The sequence below is a fragment of the Erythrolamprus reginae genome, chromosome 2, assembly GCF_031021105.1.
Source record: "Erythrolamprus reginae isolate rEryReg1 chromosome 2, rEryReg1.hap1, whole genome shotgun sequence".
Taxonomy (NCBI): Eukaryota; Metazoa; Chordata; class Lepidosauria; order Squamata; family Dipsadidae; genus Erythrolamprus; species Erythrolamprus reginae.
In genome coordinates, this window is record NC_091951.1 from 184,309,649 (window position 1) to 184,334,689 (window position 25,041).

The window sequence follows — 25,041 nt, forward strand, 5'->3', positions numbered from 1 at the left end:
TTTTAAAGATTGTTTCTAATGTACTATTAATTGGATTGTTGTGACTGTTTCTTGTTTTTTCTGTACATGCTGTGAGCCGTCCTGAGTCCTCGGAGAGGGGCGGCATACAAATCCAATTAAATCTTAAAGGGACTTAACCACTGACTTAAGTAGAAGCAGGAAGGCAATTCTAGTCTTCATTGTTAACACGCTGCAATTGAGCATAGTTGTTCCTGCGCAGGAAGTTTCCAAAGGATATGAGGAATGTCTATTCTTCATGATTCAGCTATTTACCTCACAGACAATTCTCTCACATTTGGTGTCTTCTGGATGACTGTCAGAGCCTGTCTCAACTTGTCACTGGCACTCAGAAAAACCCACTTTCCTTCCCCCTCGTGAATCCTTTACTCTTATTTATTTTACTTCCTCTTCTTAAAAACACTTCATTGATCAGAATAACAGAGTTATTAATTACTCAGAAAAATACATATTCTGTCCCTCTGGTTAAACGCTTTAAATGTACGCAAAGGGCACATGGCGTTTTCTGGCAGTTAGTTTCAAAGTCTCCTACTGATTTCATTTACAGAAAGTAAAGACAGATGGTCACATTTCGGAAAGCTAATGCAAACAATATAACAGGCTTGAATCAGAGGCCACAACCCTGATAAATTTATCCTTACAATCGCATACTCATACTTTATTTGTTACATTAACATCTGTTCGCCATATTTTGTTGCTCACATTCCACAAAAGTCATTTCTGTTTTCTTGAAAGACGTTCAATGTTCTTCACTCTTGGATTTAGACGTCGCATTACTGGCATTAACAGCTACTTCTGTGAATTGCTCCCAAGCTCAAGCAAAACTGGGAACTAGTCTAACATTCCCAGTCCGACAAACCAATCTTTCCTAGCTTGATTCGGGTAACTCTGGATCTCCTCCACATTCGAACCGCACAAAATCCATCACAGATATACCAGTTGGCTGAAGGAATTGTCCCAAGGAAATAGTTGGCTCCATAATGTACGGCTGGGCAAGCATTTTTGTTTCGGATTCATCTCCGGGTTCGTCTTCCATAGAGCCCACAGAGAGAGGAGCCATACCTACCACATGCTGGGCCAGCCTCCTGCTCAGTTCAGTAACGTCAGACTTTGGGTCTTCCTCTGAGGAGCTGCAGATCACCACGGCACCGTATTTGCCAAATAACACGTTAGAGAGCAATGAGCTGCGTTGAGAGGGTGACCCGTGTACGTAAGAGCCGAGGAAGAAATTCTCAGGCACCGATATGCACGCTGCCCTCTTAACAACCATGTTCTCGCCTAGCTTGCCTTTAAAAGAAAAGAGGAGGGGGGGGATTAGAAAGTGGGAGGAGGAGAAGCAGAAAAAACAGCACGAACCACGAAAGGTGCATAGAACGTTTCAGGGCTCACCAACATGTGGCAAAGCAACAATGTGAGTAAGAGAAAATATTTAAAGAGTCTCCTTAAAATTAGAATAGTAGTTTAAGATTTGGACGTCCCTCAGATGGTGGAGACTGGACCGGGTCTTTTTAAGCCAATTGTTCTTTCCCAGCCCAGCTTCCCTCCCCCAGGAATGTTGTAGGTCAGTGATGGCAAACCTTTTTTCCCTCGGGTGCCGAAAGCATGTGTGCGTGTGCTAATGTGCATGCGCAAGTGCCCATACCCATAATTCAATGCCTGGGGAGGGCAAAAATGGCCTCCACCGCCCCCTGAGGCCCTCTGTAGGCCTGAAAGAGCCCATTTCCCAACCTCTGGTGGCCTGATAGATCCGTTTTTTGCCCTCGAGAGGCTTCCCTGGAGCTTGGGGAGGGCAAAAATGCCCTCCTCCATTTCCCTGAAGACTCTCTGGAAGCTGAAAATGCCCTCCCAGAGCCTCCGGGAAAGCCAAAAATCAGCTGGCTGGCACACAATTGCAGAGCTGAGCTATGGTAATGGCTCACATGACAGCAGATATGGCTCTGCATGCCACCTGTGGCACCAGTGCCATAGGTTCACCATCACTGTTGTAGGTGGGTGGGTGGGTGGATGGTTGAGTGAGTGAGTGAGTGAGTGAGTGAGTGAGTGAGTATGTAAGTAAGTAAGTAAGTAAGTAAGTAAGTAAGTAAGTAAGTAAGTAAGTAAGTAAGTAAGTAAGTAAGTAAGTAAGGTGAGCAGGTGGACATTGCTTTCAGTTCTTGGGAAAACAGGTGCAATATAAACCGATAGAATATTACATCTCTCCATCAGTCATAAATTCCATCCATTCAAAAGTTAAAACACAGTGCACCAAAAACAGGAAATTACTACCACCTTTCTGCCCATTGCTGGCTATTAACTGGGCACCAAACACTCACCTATCGCCAGAGCAAGTTGGTCTGTAAGCAAAGATCCCTCTGGTCCTGTCCTGAGTTGAGAAAGCTCATCAGAATGTAAGAAACGCTAGAAAATATTCAAACATGGTGTCAATTCATTTTTTAAAAAATGGAAACCTGCAAAGTAAATCCAGGGACTGGTTCATGCATTGCTTTTCTTATGACATGGTAAGTGTTGTGGTTGGCTCTGGCCCAGCTCCTGCCCCAAGGAATGTGCAGGTGGATGTGGGGAAAACATCCACATGCCACAGGCCTGTTTTGCTCCCGCTAGACTCTCCCGACAAAGTCTCCTCTGACGAAGGAAGTGTGAATGGCAGGGAAGAGGGGAGTTTGGCAGACAGCCCGGGAGATCAATCATCCTTATCATCCCTGGATTCGGAACAAGAACTTATGACAGACCCACGCATGCGTAGAGTGGTGCATAGGAGAGAACAACTGAAGGATTATTACAGGAGATAAGTGAGGCCACCTGTAGTTGGGTGGGGCTGCTGTAATTAGTGCTACAGATAAAAAGAGCAGTGTGTTGGTTTAGCCTCGTGGAAGTTTATCTGATTCATCGTTTCGTCAAGATCGTGGTTTGCTGTTTCCCTGTTCAAGACTGTGTGTGGAATTTCTGGACTTTGGAATTGGACTCAATTTCCCAGTTACTGGGTGAGAAATTGGATTGCATTTAACCTGTGCCTTGTGTGTACCAGAAAATCCCTCTGACATTTAAAAAGGGAGTTTTTTCTGCTTTTCTGTTGATAAAGACTTCTGGTTTCCTTCTATCGTATGGTGTGTGTCTTTTTGGACTAATTACCCTGTAATTACAGGCGGTTGGGACACACCGGCAGAACAGTAAAGAATTTGGAATAATAAAAATGGAATGAAAAGATACCTTAATATCAGTTTGGGGAATGCATACCTGTTTTTGATCAGCAATACACTAGTTTCTTAGCGAAAGACTCATGCACCATGCTGGCCAGCCCCCACCTAATCTCCTCCTAAATGTAGGAGATAACCTTTGAAATCTCCTACACATTTTTCATTGCCCAACTAGAGTTTTCTTTGAAAGTGTTCCTGAAGAGCCAACCAGCAAGGTGATTTAAGTGCAGTGCTTTGAAACATTAGTATAATTTCTTCAAAATTACCAGATATTTTTGAGGCCCACATACATGTGTTTATGTCATTCTTACCTTAGTATATGTGTTTGACGGGTCCATGGTCTCCTTATGGTGAATCATTGTTCCAATAGCTACTTGCTGAACCAGCTGTTGAAATTTAACATTTTGGGCCACGAAATCGGTCTCGCAGTTTACCTGGCAGAAAACACAGCTAACTTAGGAATGTCTCACCAGCAATTATGTTAAAATAGAGTTAGACACACAGACTTGCCCAAAGTCAAGCTAGGTGAAAGGGAGATCCTAAATTTTTAGAAATCTGACATTCTTCTCTCTTCCTTAACCTGTAAGAATATCCTGTATTCTAAAACTACCATGAATCAAAGCTAAAAGTAAGGTAAAAGGTATGTACAGGGGGTGGACAGAAAAATGGAAACACTTGATTTTTTTTGCATCATGTTTGAACATGTTCAAATCAATCAAAACTTGACATATTTTAATGTTTTGGGGGTTTTTTAATTCTGTTATTTGATATGTATTTTTAAACTACCTTTTTTTTAAACAGAAATTTAAGGAAATTGGTTATACAGTAACCTTCTAGAAATGGCAGACCTCTCAGACTTTCAAAGAGGCAAAATTGTTGGTGCTCAAATGGCAGGTGCTAGTGTAACAGAAAGTGCACAAATGTTTGGCATTTCAAGAGGTCATGTCTCAAAAGTAATGACTGCTTTTGAAAGAGAAGGGAAAACGTCCTCAGCCAAGCACAGGTCTGGTCGAAATTCGAAGTTGTCTGAGAGAGACTGTCGGACACTAAAGCGAATTATTAGAGCAGATCACAAGACCGCAGCTCCTAAAATCACTGCAGAGCTCAATACAGAACACAGTTTTCACAAAAACTGTTGGAAGGGAGTTTCACAAATCTGGATTCCATGGAAGAGCTGCAAGGTATTTCCATTTTTTTGTCCACCCCCTGTATGTATGTATATATATAATCAATATTATTTTAATGTCTAAAAATAGTTCTCTGTTTAGTGTGTGCTCAATAATACTAGTTAATAATTACCTGGACCTACCATATTTTTTGGAGTATAAGATGCACCTTAGTTTTTGGGGGGAGGAAAATAGGGGGAAAAAATCTGCCTACCAGGTATTCATTTAGCTATCATTCTTAGTCTGGTCAGCTTCAGCACATTATTTTATCTTCTGGTTAGGGCTTAAAAAAAACCTTATTCCGAGTGAGCAGCAATGAAAAAAAGCCTGCAAAGACTTATGACTGGAAAAAAAACCTTCAAAAAGAGTTTCAATATAGCAGGGAAGATCGTTAGCACCTCGTTAGGGCTGGTAAAAACATTCTTTGGAGTGAGCAGCAATGAAAAAAAAAGCCTGCAGAGACTTAGGGCTGGAAAAAAGACCCTTTTCAGAGAGATTAGCAATGAAAAAACCTGCAAGCTGGTAAGAGCAGTGAAGAAGATTGTTAATGCCTCCTTAAGGCTGGGGGGAAAAGGCTTTGAAAAAGCTACAGAGTATAGGACGCACACAAATTTTCAGCCTTTTTAATAGAGGAAAAAGATGTGTCTTATACTCCGAAAAATGTGGTACCTTTGTAGTAAAGATAATAATAATAATAATAATAATAATAATAATAATAGTTGTTGTTGTTGTTGTTGTTGTTGTTGTTATTATTATTATTATTATTATTATTATTATTATTATTATTGATTAGATTTGTATGACGCACCTCTCCGAAGACTCGAGGTGGCTCACAACATAGCAATAATACAATACATTACAAATCTAATAATAAAATTTAAAGTCAATTAAAAAACATTAATATAACATAATCAGTGTCATAAAATCACCAACTACACAATCGTACACATTCAACCCAGTTAGTCAGAAAACACAACGAAGAGCGGAGGTCCCACCACTGTAAGTTTTGTACTTGTTTAAGGAGAACTGAATGTAAAAATGGCTGTTAATAGGATCTCTAGTAGCTCCATTGCCTCCCCCCCCCCACCGCAAACTATAAAAAGCGCTGCCAAACCATTGCAGTAATCCCTTTGTCTTTGGCGAAAACTCTGAGCAGCATCCTATGACAAAAAAGCATTGTATCACTTTATTCAATGCTAGTATTGCTCAACCCAAAGAATAAAATAAAGGGGAAAACCCAGGAAAATAAACACACCATGTGTTTAAAAACCTATGACCAGTGAACTGACCCTTACTTTAGATAAATTAGATTTCCTGATATTTGAATCTGGGAAACACCAGGAATATTTCCTGCATTACCTCAGCAGGCAAGTATTTATCTTTTTAGTGTTACTTGGAGACGTGAAGAAAGTGGCTTTTCAAACAGAGCACTTTCTTCCAAACTTATATCCAGGAGCGGCTTTTCAGAATTACAGCAAAATATAATGCATCGTTCGTTTCTCTGCCTTGGACATTCTCGCTATCCTTGATCACTTAGTCCTGCTGCCTATGATCAAAAAGAAAGGATCCCACAGAGAATTTGAAACAGGCTGTTTTGGAATTTTGGAAGCAGTAATTTAATTTTGACACTGTTCACTTTGAACTCGCTCTTTAGGTAAGTGGGGCAGCCCATTTTTAAATACAAAAGGGTTGTCTGAATTTAGGACAAATTCTTTTCATTTAAATGGTTGAAATTAAAAAAAATGAAGACCCCTTCCAAAGAGACTCATAGCCCCAAATGTCAGAGTCTTCGGAGAGGGGCGGCATACAAATCTAATAAATTGAATTGAATTGAATCATGTTCAAGGCAGGGGGTACCTATATGGCTAAGGGGAAGCATATTCCCATATTAATCTTTCTTGCTCCAAGATGTCTAATATTTATTGATTTATTTAACCGATTTATATAACTGGCCACCTGCCAAAACAAAACCTGAGCAGTGAACACAAGAACACAATTCAATAAAGCCACTTGTAACAGTAAACTGCACTGAGGTCCTGATAAAAACATCCCTCCCTCCACCAACCAACCAGAGCCAGGGTGGCGCAGCAGATAGAGTGCTGTACTGCAGGCCACTGAAGCTGACTGTAGATCTGTAGGTCAGCGGTTCAAATCTCATCACTGGCTCAAGGTAGACTCAGCCTTCCATCCTTCCGAGGTGGGTAAAATGAGGACCCAGATTGTGGGGGCAATAGGCTGGCTCTGTTAAAAAGTGCTATTGCTAACATGTTGTAAGCCGCCCTGAGTCCAAGGAGAAGGGCAGCATAAAAATTGAGTTTAAAATAAAATAAAATAAAATAAAATAAAATAAAATAAAATAAAATAAAATAAAATAAAATAAATAAACCAACCAACCAACCAACCAACCAACCAACCACCCTATGCCATCTTTATAAGCATTCTGGCCTCAATTGCCTGGAGGAAAACAAGGTCTTCATCTTTTAGGCCAAAGGAAAGACTCACCTCTACCATTATTGCTGAGCTTCCCTCTTGAAGCAGCCCTATTAGACCTTCTTTTGCCTTCCGCCCTTGAAGTTTCAGCGCTTTGCTCCATCCCTCCTTCTGTGCTTGTTCGTGCAGCCAGATTTCAGCCTTTGAAGACAACCCCCCCAGCATGAAATATAATTATTCGCCCATCTATCCACCCATACATCACAAATACAGTTAGTCCTCGACTTATGACAGTTCCTTTAATGACCGTTCAAAGTTACAACGGCATTGAAAAAAATTATGACTTAGGACCATTTTTCACAGCATTCCTCCTGCATAACCCCACTACAGAAAAGCAGCAGCAGCAGCTGCAGGGGGAAGGGCAAGAGCTACCGGCCTGCTTAGGTGCCCCTCACCCTCCTCTTGGGCTTCCCTCGTGCGCCCCATCTTCTTATCCACCTTCACCACTGCTGCTGCTTCCGCAAGTGCACGCGCCCGACTCATTTCAAAACACAAACAAAACACAAGGGAGCAGGGGCTGCCAAAACCTTGGGCAGGCTGTATGGAGGCCAGCCGGGGTGGTCTTCTCACTTTAGTGGCCATTGTGGGCTTTGGCAGCATGTCTCCCCACTTCGAGAGGGAGCCTGACTAGCAACTCAGCTTTTGGGCTCCCTCCTACTGGGTGGGAGGCAGAACTGTTGGGGGGAAGGAAGGCAGTGGCAGCTGGCCGCAGCCTCCCCTTCCCTTCCAGCCAGACTACCAAGTCACAGGAAGGCGGAGAACTCCTCAATAGAATATATACTGCTCAAACAAATAAAGAGAACACTCAAAGAACACATCCTAGATCTGAATAAGTGAAACATTCTCATTGAATACTTTGTATTTGAATAAGTTGAATGTGCTCAACAGCAGGTGAAATTGATTTTCTATCAGTGTTGCTTCCTAAGTGGATAGTTTGATTTCAAAGAAGTTTGATTTACTTGGAGTTGTATTGTGTTGTTTAAGTGTTCCCTTTATTTTTTTTGACCAGTGTAATTCTTTACTGGCCAAGTGTGATTGGACACACAAGGAATTTGTCAGAATTGGCGGCGTAGCAGAATCCGGGCTTCCTCTCACCTCCTGCTTCTTCCTGGTCACTTCGCCCATAGCCAGCGGCAGGGTTTACACAAAGGTGTCCTGAAACCCAAGCAGGAAAAGGGAGAAAAGGATCCCGAGTCCAGTCTCCCAGCCATTGCCCGCCGCCGCCACTTCCTTCCTGGAGTGGCAAGGAGAGAAGGAGGGCGAAATCTGAAAGGCAGGCGGTCCTGGCCAGGTTGTAGCCTTTTCGCCTTTCTCCTCCTCTGAAAGGGACTTGCCCACTCAGGTCCCTCTGAACGGGTCTCCCTACGTAGCCTCCACGCTGAATTATGCGACCCGACATTGATCGGCCACCCAAAAGGAGCCTGCCTCCGATCTCTTCCAAGACTTGCTTTCTGCAGCGAACGAGCTGGGGTGCAAAAGGCTCTTCCTCTCTACGTGGATGTTGCTTATTATCAGCTCTTCACCCTCCCTCTGCACTCAGGTAGCACTCAGTGGCCACAGGTAGCAGCATCTTGTTGGTATTGTGGTGTATATGCAGAGCCGGTAACAACACAGAAGTAAAGGGGAAGCACTTTTCGTGCCCCCAGCTTGTTCGTGCAGGAAAGAGCGGGCGCTCGGAAGAGATCAGAATGCGGGCTCCTTTTGGGTGGGCGAACATCGGGGTAGTTCAGCGAGGAGGCCACGCAAGGAGACCCATTCGGAGGACCTGGGAGGGGTAAGTCCTGCTTAATTTGGCTGCTATTTTTCCGTTCCAGACCAACTCCAAGCAACCTGTGCACAAACGTCAGCAACTCTTGCGCTGCTACCTGCACTGCTTGCTGAGAGCTGGCTTGGAAAGGAAAAAACACAGCCCAATTAGGCAGGACAGGCCCCACCCAGGTCCCTCCGAATGGGTGTCCCTACGGGTAATAAGATGGAAGTTAACCCATGCTTGGACTCTCCAAGCAGCATACAGGAGAACAAGGTTTTTTGGGAAGCAGCATGTTGATAGACGGAGAAAGAATGAGACAATGAAAGTACAGTAATACCTCATGATACGAACTTAATTGGTGCAAGGACGAGGTTCGTAAGGTGAAAAGTTCGTAAGATGAAACAATGTTTCCCATAGGAATCAATGGAAAAACCAATAATGCGTGCAAGCCAATTAGGAAAATCCAAAACATTAAGGCTTTAAAAAAAAAAGCTGCCGGCAGACGAAGCTGAGGCGAATGGAGTGGGGGGAGGGAAACCCATGGAGATCCAGGGGGGAGAATGGGGCAGGAAAGAGTGGAGAAAAACGGAGGAAACCCATGGAGATCCAGGGGGGAGAATGGGGCAGGAAAGAGTGCAGAAAAACGGAGGAAACCCATGGAGATCCAGAGGGGAGAATGGGGCAGGAAAGAGTGGAGAAAAACGGAGGAAACCCATGGAGATCCAGAGGGGAGAATGGGGCAGGAAAGAGTGGAGAAAAACGGAGGAAACCCATGGAGATCCAGGGGGGAGAATGGGGCAGGAAAGAGTGGAGAAAAACGGAGGAAACCCATGGAGATCCAGAGGGGAGAATGGGGCAGGAAAGAGTGGAGAAAAACGGAGGAAACCCATGGAGATCCAGGGGGGAGAATGGGGCAGGAAAGAGTGCAGAAAAACGGAGGAAACCCATGGAGATCCAGAGGGGAGAATGGGGCAGGAAAGAGTGGAGAAAAACGGAGGAAACCCATGGAGATCCAGAGGGGAGAATGGGGCAGGAAAGAGTGGAGAAAAACGGAGGAAACCCATGGAGATCCAGAGGGGAGAATGGGGCAGGAAAGAGTGGAGAAAAACAGAGGAAACCCATGGAGATCCAGAGGGGAGAATGGGGCAGGAAAGAGTGGAGAAAAACAGAGGAAACCCATGGAGATCCAGAGGGGAGAATGGGGCAGGAAAGAGTGGAGAAAAACGGAGGAAACCCATGGAGATCCAGAGGGGAGAATGGGGCAGGAAAGAGTGGAGAAAAACAGAGGAAACCCATGGAGATCCAGAGGGGAGAATGGGGCAGGAAAGAGTGCAGAAAAACGGAGGAAACCCATGGAGATCCAGAGGGGAGAATGGGGCAGGAAAGAGTGGAGAAAAACGGAGGAAACCCATGGAGATCCAGGGGGGAGAATGGGGCAGGAAAGAGTGCAGAAAAACGGAGGAAACCCATGGAGATCCAGAGGGGAGAATGGGGCAGGAAAGAGTGCAGAAAAACGGAGGAAACCCATGGAGATCCAGAGGGGAGAATGGGGCAGGAAAGAGTGCAGAAAAACGGAGGAAACCCATGGAGATCCAGAGGGGAGAATGGGGCAGGACAGGGTGGGAAAAAACTGGGAGGAACTCAAGTCTGGAGGTGGGGCATCCCAGCAGCCGGCGGCAGGTTCGTAAGGTGAAAAAAGTTCGTAAGAAGAGCCAAAAATATTCCGAACCCTGGGTTCGTATCTTGAAAAGTTTGTATGATGAGGGGTTCGTATCATGAGGTACCACTGTATGGATTACAATGTCATACACATGCAGAGATTATTCTTACTTCTGCAAAGTTATCATCATATTTTTCCAAGGCTTTCTTGCAGTTCACAAAGGAATAGCCGGTTTTCTTCCTAAGTTTCATCAGTGCTTCCTTTGCAGCCAGGGCCGGAATGCCAAGATGAAGGAAACGAGGCAAATGCCATTGCTGTATGGGGACAAAAAAACGGATAAAATGAAAAGGTTTGATATTGCCACTGACCCATCTGTGAATAGCAAAATGAAGCAGAAGAATTTAGAATGTGATCCCATACAACAGTTCCCCTACACTTCTGGCTTTGCAGACAGGTGGGGGAGGGGGAATGGTTCTGTTTGAGTGGCAAGCAAGCATGCACAGCTCCATTTGCATGAGCGGTAGGCAGATGTGCCGGCTGCCCCCACAAATGGAGTGCCCATGCATGTATTTGCCCACTCTCATGCCACTTTCATGGCCCGGTTCTGAACAACTCAAGGCCTGATAATGAGCCACCTCCAAGGGTTGGGGACTCTTGCCATAGAGTCACTTGAAAATCAATTCCACTAATCTTATGAGAAATGATCTACAGCAGAAAAACATACAATCAGAATTCTAAGTTTGACAAAGTTCTGTTGGGGAAAGCATATTCCCAAAGAGAATGTGCAGATACCAATTCACCTGTAGCAAGGCTGTCTTTTGATCTGCTGGGAACATACAGAAAACAGATGCTCTTCTCAGATGAAGAAGAAATGAGAGGACAGATATGTAGTGCCAAACTGGCTTCTGAAGCATGGAGGAAATCTCTCAGTTTTTCCCAACAAGTTAAACTTTGGAGTGTCGCAACAGATTTCTATTCTTTTATTATAATGTTAGTAATAAATTACTCTAGGAAATTTACAATACAAAATACAACACCTACCAAATCACAGCATATTTAATAATAGGGGGGAAACTGTAACACACAATTCCACAAGAAACTCCGAGTCTACGGAGAGGGGCAGCATAAATAAATAAAACATCCAACTTCAACGAACCCTTCCTGATAGAGATTATAAGCAATCAACCACCAAAGCTCCTTTTTAAAAATATAGTTTGTACTACTTTTTGGAAGAATAACACGCTATGGATCATTTGCACTTATGAAGAAAAAGTTTTCTAGAGTAGAAACAACTGTTGAAAAGGACTACTTGCAACCTCCCTGAGTTCTCGGAGAGGGGAGGCATATAAATCCAGTTAATAAAAATTAATTAAATAAATCTATCTCAGAGAAGAGGCTCCTCTCTATTGTTGTTCACAGGGAGTGGGAAGATTAAAGATACAATCTGAGTTGGTCAACGGGACTAGAGGTTTACTCTTCCTCTAGTAAACCTCTGATCCCTGTGACCAAACCACATTAGATATCTGCAACATTATCATGGGACATGAATATTTACCTTTATCCGAGGGGAAATTCAATTTGAAAAAGATGGTCCCAGAGAAACCTGAGACTCAAGCTAGTGAAGGTTTACAGGTGAAAAGTAACATTTTGAAATGTACCCATAACTCAATATGCAGCATGGAATTGATGTCATGTGACCATAGCAGCTCTTAGTTGCCAGTAAATTGCCGATCATTTTGCAACGATTGCAATTTCCAAATAGTTTGCAAGGAAAGCTTTACGTAAAGCCCATGGAAGAGGTCCACCCTTGAGATGATGAGGACATGAATTACTACTTCCAGATCTTCCAATTTCAAATAAGCCCTGCCAGTAAGGCATTGAAATGGACAGATTGTGCCTTTGATTCCGAGTAAACTGACTAGACAAGTTCCTGCTATTTTCTTGGTAAGTTTTTGTAAGCGGTTTGCATCGTCCCTAGAGCACTGAGAGAGCGCGAGGAACTGGTGCAGAACTCAGTTTTAAAGGCAAAGAGAAGCCTCGGAGCTTCCCCTTCTAAAAAGAAACATGGGAACCTGCTCCGGTGTTGGTGATTTGGATGGAAACAGACCGCAAGCAGAACCATTGCAAGTAAACTGGCTCAAGTTCGGCATCGCCTCCAGGCAGGCGCCCCTCTCACCTGCTGCACCAAAGCACCCCTCGCTTGCAAGGAGACCAGGGTCCACCCCAGCCCCGAAACGCGCAGCATGTCGAGGACGCGAAAATTAGACGTCATAAACTCGCTACGCTGTGCGACGAGGGAGACCCGGCTTTCCTTAGGGTGCGCGCGCAGAACAAGGCCCGGCTCCCCTCCAAGCTGATTCGTCTCTTAACCCATCTAAACGCTTCACTGGTTGAAGCAAGACGCTGATGAGTCGTAGAGAGGGGAAGGGAGCCAGGCGGACATCGTGCTTAGCTTAGATGGATGGGGTTCTCTCGCCCCCCCCCCCCCTAATTGGCAGTTTTTAAAATGAGCTTTAATGTTTAATGATGCAAATTCTTGGCGATTTACCATTTGAAGTATAAAAATTGACGGAGATCAAGTAACGTAAATAAAAATTTATTTAGATTCATGAAATACTTGGCATATGACAGTTGACAAATGATCTCAAGGAACCACAATATCTTCCATGCAATGCAGCAAGAATAAATATTGTTGCAGCTGTACTTCTACAATCGATATGCAATGCAGAATCTCTTTAAAATGCATAGCAATAGACAGATGATTGATTGATTGATTGATAATGTGCATTGCAGAATCTGTTTAAAATGCATAGTAATAGTCAGATGATTGATTGATTGATAGATAATGTGCAATGCAAAATCTGTTTAAAATGTGTGTGTGTGTGTGCGTGTATATAGTGCTCAAAAAAATAAAGGGAACACTCAAATAACACATCCTATATTTGAATGAACGAAATATCCTCATTGAATACTGTGCACTTCAGCATGTGAAATTGATCAGTGTTGCTTCCTAAGTGGACAGTTTGATTTCACAGAAGTTTGATTTATTTGGAGTTATATTGGATTGTTTAAGTGTTCCCTTTATTTTTTTGGCAGTGTATATGTATGTATGTATGTATGTATGTATGTATGTATGTATGTATGTATGTATGTATGTATTTATTTATTTATTTATTTTTATTTCTAAGCTGCCCTCCAGAGATTCAGGACGGCTTACAACATAAAAAATACATAAACATGACACAGTAGAAATCGAAGTTAAGTCTAAAGCAATTTAAAACTAAAATGCATTAAACATACTAAAATCCAATTTAACAAATCTAAAACCCAATGTCATTAAAACCATGACCAAAACAAATCCCAGCGGCCGATTAGGTCCCACAGAGTTGGCCTTCTCCAGGTCCCATCGACTAAACAATGTCTCTGGCGGCTCTGGCCCTCTGGAATCAACTCCCCCAGAGTTCCGAATTGCCCCCACCCTCCTTGCCTTCTGCAAGATGCTTAAGACCCATTTATGCCACCAAGCATGGGGGAATTAACTCCCTCCCCCCTACCTTCTGATTGAAGCATTTGTGAATGGTGTGATTGTGCTGACCTATCTATTTTTTTTAGTAATTATGGGTTTTTAATTTCTTATCATTGGATTTATATTTTATTGTATTGCTTTTGCTGTTGTGAGCCGCTCCAAGTCCTCGGAGAGGGGCGGCATACAAATCTAATAAATTATTATTATTATACAGTCACATTCATCCATATCTCTCAGTGTGTGCTGGAGCAGAGTGTGTTATATTCAATAGCCCCAAGCCTGCCAGCAAAGATGTGCCTTCAGCATCTTCCGAAAGGTCAGGAGAATGGGAGCAGTGCGAATCTCCGGAGGGGAGGGGGGGGGAGGATTGATTCCAAAGTTGATACATACATACATTAGCATCTTTCAAGATACAGTATACAACAAATGTGACTGGAGCCTTGATTCCTAAATGAATGGGACAGTACAGTGTTAGAAATACAAATGCACAGTGTTTGTCTACAGGCACATACAAACATCACGTCCCACTTTGTGTAAGTTATTGTAAAGAGGAAGACATAAAAACATCTCAAAATGAGAAAAGGCACCATGTGTTTTAATGCCCATATTATATGCTTCACTTTACAAGGTTCCAGAGTTCTTGGCTTTCCCCACTCCTATTTAAGAGTTACACGAACCTCTTGGGTGAGAGTGAAATCATCTGTCAGCACATATGACAGATGTCATAAGTGTGCTAACGATTACTATATATTTTGACTCTTGACAAATCAAGTGATGCTATTGAGTTTCTATTTCGGGGTCTGCAGGGTCCGTGGGCCAAAATGGGGAGGAACAAGCTTAGGCCCAATAAACTTTGAGTAACTATGGGATTTAGACACCAACCCACCCCAAATCTGGGGATTTTCCATCGCTGGTTCTGGATGGGGTCGCATTGCCCCAGACACCGGGGTGGGCTACTGCCTGGACGGGATGGAATGCAATGGGGTAGCGAAAATGGAGCTCCACCCCAGAGCACCCAATTTACACTGAAAGATGTTGAAAGAAAATGCAGGGCGTCCTGCATAAGGCACGCCCACAGTGTGGTAGTAAAACTTTTGGTAGCCCTTCACTGCCCAGACATCATTGGTGAGCAATTCTGGGATTTCTCCTAGGACCTAGGCTCTAAACTTCTGTTTAAGAGTCAAAAAAGAGCCTTTGTACAAATCCATCTTGTACATCATTTGCACCCATACCAGGACCAGGAGGCCATTATGATATTCATGCTTTGATCACCTGGTATTTTCATACTACAATGTACTCTACAGCAGTGTTTTTCAACCAGTGTGCCGCGGCACACTAGTGTGCCATGAGACATGGTCAGGTGTGCCGCGAAGCTCAGAGAGAAAGAAAGAGAGAGAGAAAGAAAGCAAGAGAGAGAAAGAGAGAGAGAAAGAGAACAAGAGAGAGAGAAAACAATAGAGGGAGAGAAAGCAATAGAGAGAAAGAGAGGGAGGGAAGGAGAGAGAGAAAGACATAGAGGGAGGTAGGGAGGGAGAGAGAAAGAGCAAAAAAGAGAGGAAGGAAGGAAGAGAAAGAAAGAGGGATGGAGAGAGAAAGAAGGAAGGGAGAGAAAGAGGGAGGGAGAGAGAAAGAAGGAAGGGAGAGAAAGAGGGAGGGAGAGAGAAATAGAGCGAAAGGGAGGAAGAGAGAGAGAATTTTTTTGTCCAAACTTTTTTTAGACCCCACCCTTCCCCCGCTCAATGTGCCCCAGGGTTTTGTAAATGTAAAAAATGTGCCGCGGCTCAAAAAAGGTTGAAAATCACTGCTCTACAGAACTAACTTTGAAAAATCACACTACTTCTGAACCAGAATGCAGCAGCAATAGCAAGCTTCTCTTGCTGTACCTGAGTAAATACAACTGTGCAAACTGCATAAGCTCCCAGTAAACTTCTGCATCAATTCAAGCTACGTAGTTGTCATAGCTATTTGTGGGATCATCGATTTTCAATTATTTCCGGACATATTCTAAATCCTTTTCATTCAACAGTACCATCTTAGGGGACCTACAAAATACAGTGGAACCCCGACATAAGAGCTGCTCTACTTAAGAGCAACTCGAGATAAGAGCTGGGAGGGGAGAGATATTTTTGTTCTACTTACAAGCCCAAATTCGAGATACAAGCGCCAAGGAGCTGTCTCCTGAAGCCAAACGCTAACTTCCGCGTTCGGCTTCAGGAGACAGCTGCGAAGCGGCGCGCATGTTTTAAAAGGTTGCAGCCGGCCTGGGGAGCTCGGGGGGTTGCTTGCAGCTTTCTTTCTTGCTCTTTTTCTTTCTCTCTTTTACCTTCCCTTCCTCTATTTTTTCTTTTCTTTCTCCTTCCCACCTTCTTCCCTCCCTCCCTCCCTTCACTCATTCCTCTCTTACTCTCCCCTTTCATAAGTTTCCTTGCTTCCTTCCTCTGTTCCTGTCCCTTCCCTCTTTCCTTCCTTCCTTCCCACCCTCCGTCCATTCATTCACCCATTCCTCTCTTGATCGCTTAAAGCCGGTCCCTGGTGCAAAAAGGGTTGGGGACCTCTGTCCTACAGGATTGGGTGGCAGAGAAGTTGAACATATGTAAATTTAAAAGTTTAAGAAAGTTTACAAGTTAAGTGAAAGAAACTTCATTATTCATTTATATGTACATGTACATTTATTCATTAAAAACATGTCTTTCTGCATAATTTAGACTAACTTTGTGAGTTTTTTGAGGGCTGGAACCAATTAAAATTATTTACATTAATTCCTATGGGGAAAAGTCGTTCGAGATAAGAGCTGCTCGACTTAAGAGCCCAGGTCCGGAACGAATTAAACTCGTATCTCGAGGTACCACTGTATATCTTTGTTCATCCCTGTGAAATAGCATATCACCTGACATTCAGATGCCCGGACTCAGATGTAGATTTTTATGTTGCCCCAACTGAGATGTGCTTCAGTGTGTGTTTTTAACTGGCTGTTTTTCTCCCCCAGGATTGAATGTCAAAGGCAGACATGCAATTCAAATAAATAAATAAACTTTCCTAAGTGCAGCAAAGAGTCCACCTCTGTCCAGCATTAGAACTACTGTATTCCTATGAGCTGCAGTGGCCCAGTGATTAGAATGCAGTACTGAAGGCTACTTCTGCTGCCTGCTGGCTGCCTGCAATTTAGCAGTTCGAATCTCACCATTCTCAAGGTTGACTCGAACTTCCATCCTTCCAAGATGGGTAAAATGAGGACCCAGATTGTTGGGGGCAAGAAACTGACTCTGTAAACCACTTAGAGAGGGCTGTAAAACATTGTAAAGTGGTATATAAGTCTAAGTGCTATTGCTATTCTGCCTTTGGCACACAAACCATTTGGTGCCTGATAGCCACTTTTGAACCTACCTGCAAACAAGAACAAAATGAGCCATATCTGAAGGCCATACCACCCCTAGAAAATACACACTCCTAAAGACATAACTTCAGATTTTTCTAATGATCTCTTCAGGAAAAGAGAAGGAAGACAGTAGAGAGAATGGCTGCCTCCTATTGTTAAATTTCCACTGGCAATATATGCTTGGTAGCAGAGGTGGGTTCCACTTACCTTCACCATCGGTTCACATGACGTTTCACAAGTATCCCCTCGTGCAAATTCACTTCTGTGCATGCTCAGAAGATGTTTCGGCCTGAAACATAGCTGAGGAACTGCTCAGCTTTGCAGAGAATGAAGAGAAGCCACCTAAAGCAGAGAACAAGGAAAAGCCATGGCGGCACACATGGACTGGCACAGATTGAACCGGATCTGTGACGCCATCTTCACGTCACTAGGGAATCACTAACGGTTTGGCCGATCTAGTCCAAACCGGGAGGAACCCACCCCTGCTTGGTAGGACTGCTGCCATGTCTCAGACAGGATCCTTCCTTGCAAACTTTGCAGATCTATTCTTACAGAAACTACAGTGGGAGATACGAAGTTCATTCCACGCTGAATTCTCAAATCCCAATGTTTGTTTCCTTTCAAAAAAGATGGAAGGTGAATATTCTACTGCGTAAGACCAAAGATAAGTCTTTAACCAATTTAACTCTTGCTGGTCACTTTGTAGATGTTAATATTCTCAGTCTCATTCCTAAAGGTGAGCTTTGTGGTGAAGTGCATAGGGAGCAGAGTCTCAAAAAACAGTGCGGTACTGTGTTCCTCTCTCATTTTTGAGGACAGATAGATAATAGATTGAGTGCCACACACATGCTGGAGAGTCCTTATCAGGAGTGGGTAAGTGTCCTTGAGATAGACAATATCTGCACCCAGGATGAGGTCATAATTTTGAGGAAAATCCTTGTGGTCCAGACCCCATGATAGAGCACAAACCGTGGTTCGTGCAAGGCATTGTGCAGGCAAATTCCGATGGACGTTCTCCTCTATCTGCTTCAAAGCTACAGGAAGATCTGTGATGGTTACATGGCCTCCTAAAAAGAAAAAGAAAGGGAACTCTGAACAAAAAACAAAATGCTTTCAAGGGTTAAGCTCACAGGTATTATCCATAAACAACCAAATGATCTCCAGCTGTGCCAAAAACAATATTTATTTATTTATTTATTTATTTACTTACTTACTTACTTACTTACTTACTTACTTACTTACTTACTTACTTACTTACTTACTTACTTACTTATTTTTTCAATTTTTATGCCGCCCTTCTCCTTAGACTCAGGGCGGCTTACAACATGTTAGCAATAGTACTTTTTAACAGAGCCACATATCGCCCCCACAATCTGGGTCCTCATTTTACCCACCTCGGAAGGATGGAAGGCTGAGTCAACCTTGAGCCGGTGATGAGATTTGAACCGCTGGCCTCCAGATCTACAGTCAGTTTCAGTGGGCTGCAATACAGCACAATACCTGCTGCGCCACCCCAGCTCTTAATAACCAGTCAGAAATATCATCATAAAGCTTCATCTTTTGAATTCAATCATTCTATGCATAACAATGTATCAATAAGGAACTGTGAAATGGGGTGGCGTATAAATGTAATTTTTTAAAAAGTACAGGTAATCCTCGACTTACAACAGTTCTGCAAAAAAACTATTAGGAATACAAATTAAAATAGGGAAGAAAATGGTAAGTGAACACCTCTCTACCCTAGACGAGTTCAAATCACCAGGACCGGATGGATTACACCCCAGGGTTCTGAAGGAATTGGCATATGAGATCTCAGAACCACTGAATTATATCTTTCAAAGATCTTAGATGGACGGGGAACTGCTAGAGGACTGGAAAAGAGCTGATGTAATTCCCATCTTCAAAAAGGGGGAAAAAATAGATCCAGGAAACTACAGACCTATCAGCCTCAATACCAGGGAAGATTCTGGAAAAGATAATCAAGCAATGAATCAATGAACACCTAGAAGCAAACAAAGGAATAACCAAAAGCCAGCATGGGTTTGTCAAAAACAGATCATGCCAGACTAATCTTATTGCATTCTTTGACAAAGTGACAAGATTAGTGGACCAGAGGAATGCTGTCGATATAATTTACTTGAACTTCAGTAAGGAATTTGATAAAGTAGACCATAAAGTACTATTAGACAAAGTAGAAAAATGAGGGTTAGACGGCAACACCACCAGATGGATTCAAAACTGGCTAACCAACCGCACTCAACGTATAGTGCTCAATGGACTTGCATCTACATGAAGGAAAGCATGCAGTGGAGTTTCCCAAGGCTCTGTTTTAGGCCCAGGACTCTTCAATGTCTTCATCAATGACTTGGACAAGGGGATCGATAAGGAACTCATCAAATTTGGAGATGGCACCAAACTGGTAAGAATAGCCAACTCTCTAGAACAGTGTTTCCCAACCTTGGCAACTTGAAGATATTTGGACTTCAACTCCCAGAATTCCCCAGCCAGAGAATGCTGGCTCAGGAATTCTGGGAGTTGAAGTCCAGATATCTTCAAGTTGCCAAGGTTGGGAAACACTGCTCTAGAAGATACGCTCAAGATACAGAAGGATCTTGACAGACCTGAACATTGGGCACTATCTAACAAAATGAAATTCAATGGTGAAAAAAGTAAGGTTCTACATTTAGGCAAGAAAAACAACATGCACAGGAATAGTATATGTGGTACGTTGTTCAACAGTAGTAACTGTGAGAGGGACCTTGGAGTCCTAGTGGACAACTATTTAAATATGAAAAGCCAACACAGTTCTAGGTTGCAATAACAGAGGGATAGAATCAAGATCACATGAAGTGTTAATGCCATTTTATAATGCCTTGGTAAGGCCACACTTGAAATACTGCATTCAGTTTTGGTCGTTACGATGCAAAAAAGATGTTGAGATTCTAGAAAGAATGCAGAGAAGAGCTGCAAAGATGATTACGGGACTGGAGACTAAAACATTTGAAGAACTATTGCAGGAGCTGGGTATGTCTACTTTAATGAAAAGAAGGACCAGAAGAAACATGATAGGAGTATTCCAATATCTCAGGGGCTGCCACAAAGAAGAGGGAGTCAAAAGTATTCTCCAAAGCACATGAGGGTATAACAAGATTCAATAGGTGGAAACTAATCAAGGAGAGAAGCAACTGAGAACTAAGAAGTTTCATGACAGTGAGGACAATTAACCAATGGAACAGCTTGCCTCCAGAAGTTGGGAATGCTCAACTTGTTGGGTAACCATTTGTCTGAAGTGGTGTAGGGCTTCCTGCCTAAACAGGGGACTAGACTAGAAGACCTCCAAAGTGACCCAAGACCATCTTTCGTTCTTACAATCTTTGTAGCTAATTCAACATACCAAGAAGCGATGCGAGGATCCCAACAACACCTGTCCCAGCACCAAGCTCTATCACTTTCTTGTCCTGAAAGTTCACCTTCTTCGCTTCAAAATATTCACAGAGAGCTAGAGCCTTAAAAACAGATGAGAGAATAACATTTTAGAATGAAAAATTCAAACAAAAAAAAATTAATAGCCAGTTCAAAGATATGAGTCATTTTTGCTTCACAGACTTCTTTTGATGCGGACACCATGTTTTCTATTCTAAAAGGCTTTTGTTTCCAAGGGTACAATGTCTTAGCAATTGTTTTGAGGTACTTTGCAGCCAATTATTTTTTTCACAAAAATATATTCTCTTCTATTTCATCACCCGGGTTTCACACACACACCACAAGTTATTGTTTACAAAATTTATTTCTTTGTCAAACTTCTGAGAAACACTGTTTTCCCAGAACCACTGAAACCCTGAGAGTGGTGTTGCCAATTGGAAAAAAGGTCTTTTTCAGGGACATCTGGGTGGCCATTGTACAATACAGACTGCTCAATGAGATGGGTCTTAGTTTAATTCAGGGATGCTGGCTGGGGAATTCTGGAATTTGAAGTCCACATGTTTGAAGTTGCAGAGGTTGGACATCCCAGGTCTATTCTACCCAGATCTCTATTCAGCACTGGCCTAGGAGGACTTGTCTTTGTTCATCTATATTTGTTCATCCATATTCCATACTCTTCTAGGTGTTCCTTCATCTCAAGTGATCTCAGCAGAGTTCATACAAATCTAGGAAGGATCCTATTTACCATCAAATATATATCGGATTGACCTTTTCCTATTTTTTTTCCTTGCAAGGAAAAATGTTAGGATGCCCCCATGTTCACATTTTTCCACATAAATAATTAGAGTCTATACCTAATGCATTCCTCATAAATATGCCTTGTACAAGTTTATGTACAATACAATTAACAACTTCCTCTAACTCTCTTTCTCTCATTGTTCTTATTCAATTGCCTCCTTTTTCATATATTCATCCTGGCCTTGCTTTTTATCCAAAGACGAAATTCTTTCCTTCCTTTGGAACTTTATTTCTGCTTATCCCTAGATATCCAACTGTCCACAGGTAACCATGATAAAGAAAAAGTGCATAAATTAATGCCCTGGTGTAAACATCACTCTTTTGTCCATGCACTTTGACATTAGATCCACATACCTAATTCATTGGATATGTGTCACAACATTCAAACATATTCTCTCTATTGTGCTTCCCACTGCAAACACCCATGATGCATTTTTATCTGAGATAACTTTTATTCTTAGACTTTCTGAATAAGGATTTGTTTGGTCAGCGATGCTAATATGACCATTAAGATATAAATACATAAAAAGATTACGCAAACTTGATAGCAGGACTTATTCATTATAGTGCACTGTGCTGATTCAGATATTTTGACTTTTCCTTTGTTTTTAAGTGGGTGGGGGTTGTTTTTTTAGTCTCAATCAAATAGAACAGTTATGAAAATACGTGCACAACCATATTCAATTGTTCTGGATTATCACATGCCAAGCACACGTCTTATATTGACTTAGTTGGTAAAGTTGATAAGGCCAAGATGCAGATCTGATTAAGGCACTGAGAAATGAGGCAAATGATATACTAAAATACATTAAGCAGCCCTAAAGAAACTGGTACAATTATGTTCATTTCTTTTTGCTAGTCTCTTTTGTATAAATTTGTATTTTCCATGTATTAACGCTAACGCAACCAACCCAGCTTCAAAGCTAAGAGGGCCCAAAGGGAGTTAAATATGTGCATGTAGAGGTGCCAAGTCTCCTTTGAAACCAGATCACTCTGTTTATTTACTGTAATGAACCACAAAAAGCTTCAAATATCCATAAGGAACCTTCAAATATTCATAACATTTCTTTGTTGTTAAGGCGTTACTGGTGTTTTTGTTAAAATAAATCAACGGCCTCCTGAGAACGATCATAAATTGTTAAGACTTTAAACTGTCCAAACTTTCTTTGTTCTGCCAACTCTTTCTAAAGGATCTGCTTGAACCACCAGCAACCATCTCGACCCTTCAAGTGGGAGAATGTTTTGTAGCTCAGGCTTGAAACGAAGGGTCCTCGGTGCTTTCTTGCAACCGAGCTCAGAGAGCACCCAGGGACCCTTCAATCACGACCGTCCCAGGCTGCAAACTTGCGCTCACCGCCTCCCAGACCGGAGCAGCTACTCCCAGACGCGCCCCGTGGTACTGCGTAATGCTCAGCTCGTGCCCACAGAGCCGGTACCGGGTCTGCACAGGGAAAGCATCCGCAAACAACTCCAGTTCCTGCGGAAACACCGACTCTAACCCCACTTCCACGTCGCCTGCAAACACCAGCGCCGCCATCTTCTCAAGTTTTTTCTTAGGGAGATGGCACGGGAGAGGGGGGAGCGGCGAAGGGGGGAGGCGGGGAGCATAGAAGGATCCGGGAATAGCTGGCGTACCCTATTCTGATTGGTCAGGCAGGACAGCGCCTCTCGGATCTCAATGGAAAGGGGGCGGAGTTTTCTCCCCGGGATTTGTTTTGACGTGGCGGGTGTTTACTTTGGTTCTCCTCGGAATGAGGGACAGATCGCAGGTGTTCCTTAGACATCCCGAAGATTTAAGCACAGGACTATCAGATCCGGGCCAACCCCCCAAAAAAACAAAACAAAAAAACACAGACGAATATTCCCGACTGCAGAAAATACGATTTCAGCAACAGAGTGATCAATGCCTGGAATGCACAACCTGACTCTGTGGTTTCTTCTCCAGACCCCAAAAACTTTACCCTTAGATTGTCTACAATTGACTTCACCCCACCAGCGCGCTTACCGTCCCTGTCCTACTGTCCTGATTGTCCTAATTTACCTGTACCTACTTTGCTTTTATTTATGTTTATACCAATATCTACTATCTGGTACATTATTGACAAATAAATGGATGGATAAGTAAGTAAGTAAGTAAGTAAGTAAGTAAGTAAGTAAGTAAGTAAGTAAGTAAGTAAGTAAGTAAGTAAGTAAGTAAGTAAATACGACTTCTGCAACAGAGTGATCAATGCCAAGAATGCACTACCTGACTCTGTGGTTTCTTTCTCAACCCCCCAAAACTTTAACCTTAGACTGTCTACAGTTGACCTCACCCTATTCCTAAGAGGTCTGTAAGGGGCGTGCATAAGTGCACCATCGTGCCTACCATCCCTGTCCTACTGTCCTAATTTACCTGTAGCTACTTTGCTTTAGTTTATGTTTATACCAATACCTACTATCTTGTACATGATTGACAAACAAACAAACAAATAACTAAATAAATAAATGGATGGATGGAATGGGTGGATGGATGGATGAATAGACAGACAGACAAACAAAAAAACAAACAAATAAATAAAAAATAAATGGGAACGAAGATAGTTAAGATCATCAGGCCATTCTGTTAATGTGGAATGCTGAATCAAAATACTTATTACATTTTTATTACATGGAATAGTATTGTCTCTAATGAGGACAACATATCCACACCTTGATAGCAGGAGCTAAAGAATCTTGACACTTATAATTTTTCCTTCTGACAGCTATCTTAACCAAGTGAGTTCAAAGTAAATTACTCTGCCATTGAAATCAAGGAAGTCATTATTCAGAATGCAACACTTCATTCATCTCACCCACCCAACAATGACACTGACTTCTAGAACATCCATAGACAGGATCAAACAGGGTATTTGCATCCCTCGGTGACTTTTCTTCATTTTATTGAAAAACAGAGGGATTTTTATATTTGGTGTCCTCAGAAATTCATTATGACCAGGAATAATATTAGAATGCATTTTATTTTTCTGTAAAATCGTCTGATGCTTTGCAAACATTTGGGAGGGAAATTCAAATAGTCACTATGCAAGAAGCCTGATGCACCTGTGAATTACAAAAACACTGTCCAAAAATATTCAACAGGGAAGAGGCTCAGGGGAGTATCAGTGATAAGCCCTGCCAGAATGCTAAGTTTGGGTCATTGCCCAAGGAATGCTAGGCCAAATAATTTCATTGAATATTTCTCACTTAATTCACTGTAACAAGTATGTGTAAAATCACAGCTTTAGTCATAATTACAGTAACTTGGCTGGACCCAAAATGTAGTATAGATATTTTGCAAATGATTACTAAACCTCATGGCTTTCACTGTAATAGAAAGGCAGAATATAAATCCAGCTAATAAATAGAATAGAATAGAATTCTTGATTTGCCAAGTGTGATTGGACACACAAAGAATTTGTTTTTGGTGCATATGCTCTCAGTGTACATAAAAGAAAAGATACATTTGTCAAGAATCATGAGGTACAACACTTAGTGATTGTCATAGGGTACAAATAAACAATCAGGATACAATCAATATTAATATAAATCATAAGGATACAAGCAAAAAGTTACAGTTATACAGTCATAAGTGGGAGGAGATGAGTAATAGGAACGATGAGAC

General features: G+C 42.4%; 2 protein-coding genes across 3 annotated transcripts; both read right to left on the minus strand.

The window, feature by feature from the left end:
- Positions 1-648: 648 nt before the first annotated feature.
- On the minus strand, positions 649-17,451 carry TSFM (Ts translation elongation factor, mitochondrial). 2 transcript variants are annotated; one of them, XM_070740729.1, is made up of 6 exons: positions 17,388-17,451; positions 10,449-10,592; positions 6,881-7,009; positions 3,524-3,646; positions 2,331-2,415; positions 649-1,305 (listed from the first exon to the last, which is right to left on the minus strand). In XM_070740729.1, the coding sequence occupies exons 1-6, from the start codon at positions 17,448-17,450 to the stop codon at positions 887-889; spliced, it is 963 nt and encodes a 320-aa protein (XP_070596830.1). In that variant the 5' UTR covers position 17,451; the 3' UTR covers positions 649-886. The 2 variants fall into 2 exon arrangements, with proteins under 2 accessions (XP_070596830.1, XP_070596828.1); XM_070740727.1 differs by lacking the exon at positions 17,388-17,451 and adding an exon at positions 12,455-12,565.
- Positions 17,452-17,855: 404 nt separating this feature from the next.
- Positions 17,856-22,948, minus strand: EEF1AKMT3 (EEF1A lysine methyltransferase 3). Its single transcript, XM_070740730.1, has 3 exons — positions 22,756-22,948; positions 20,575-20,686; positions 17,856-18,247 (listed from the first exon to the last, which is right to left on the minus strand). The coding sequence occupies exons 1-3, from the start codon at positions 22,936-22,938 to the stop codon at positions 17,862-17,864; spliced, it is 681 nt and encodes a 226-aa protein (XP_070596831.1). The 5' UTR covers positions 22,939-22,948; the 3' UTR covers positions 17,856-17,861.
- Positions 22,949-25,041: the final 2,093 nt, after the last annotated feature.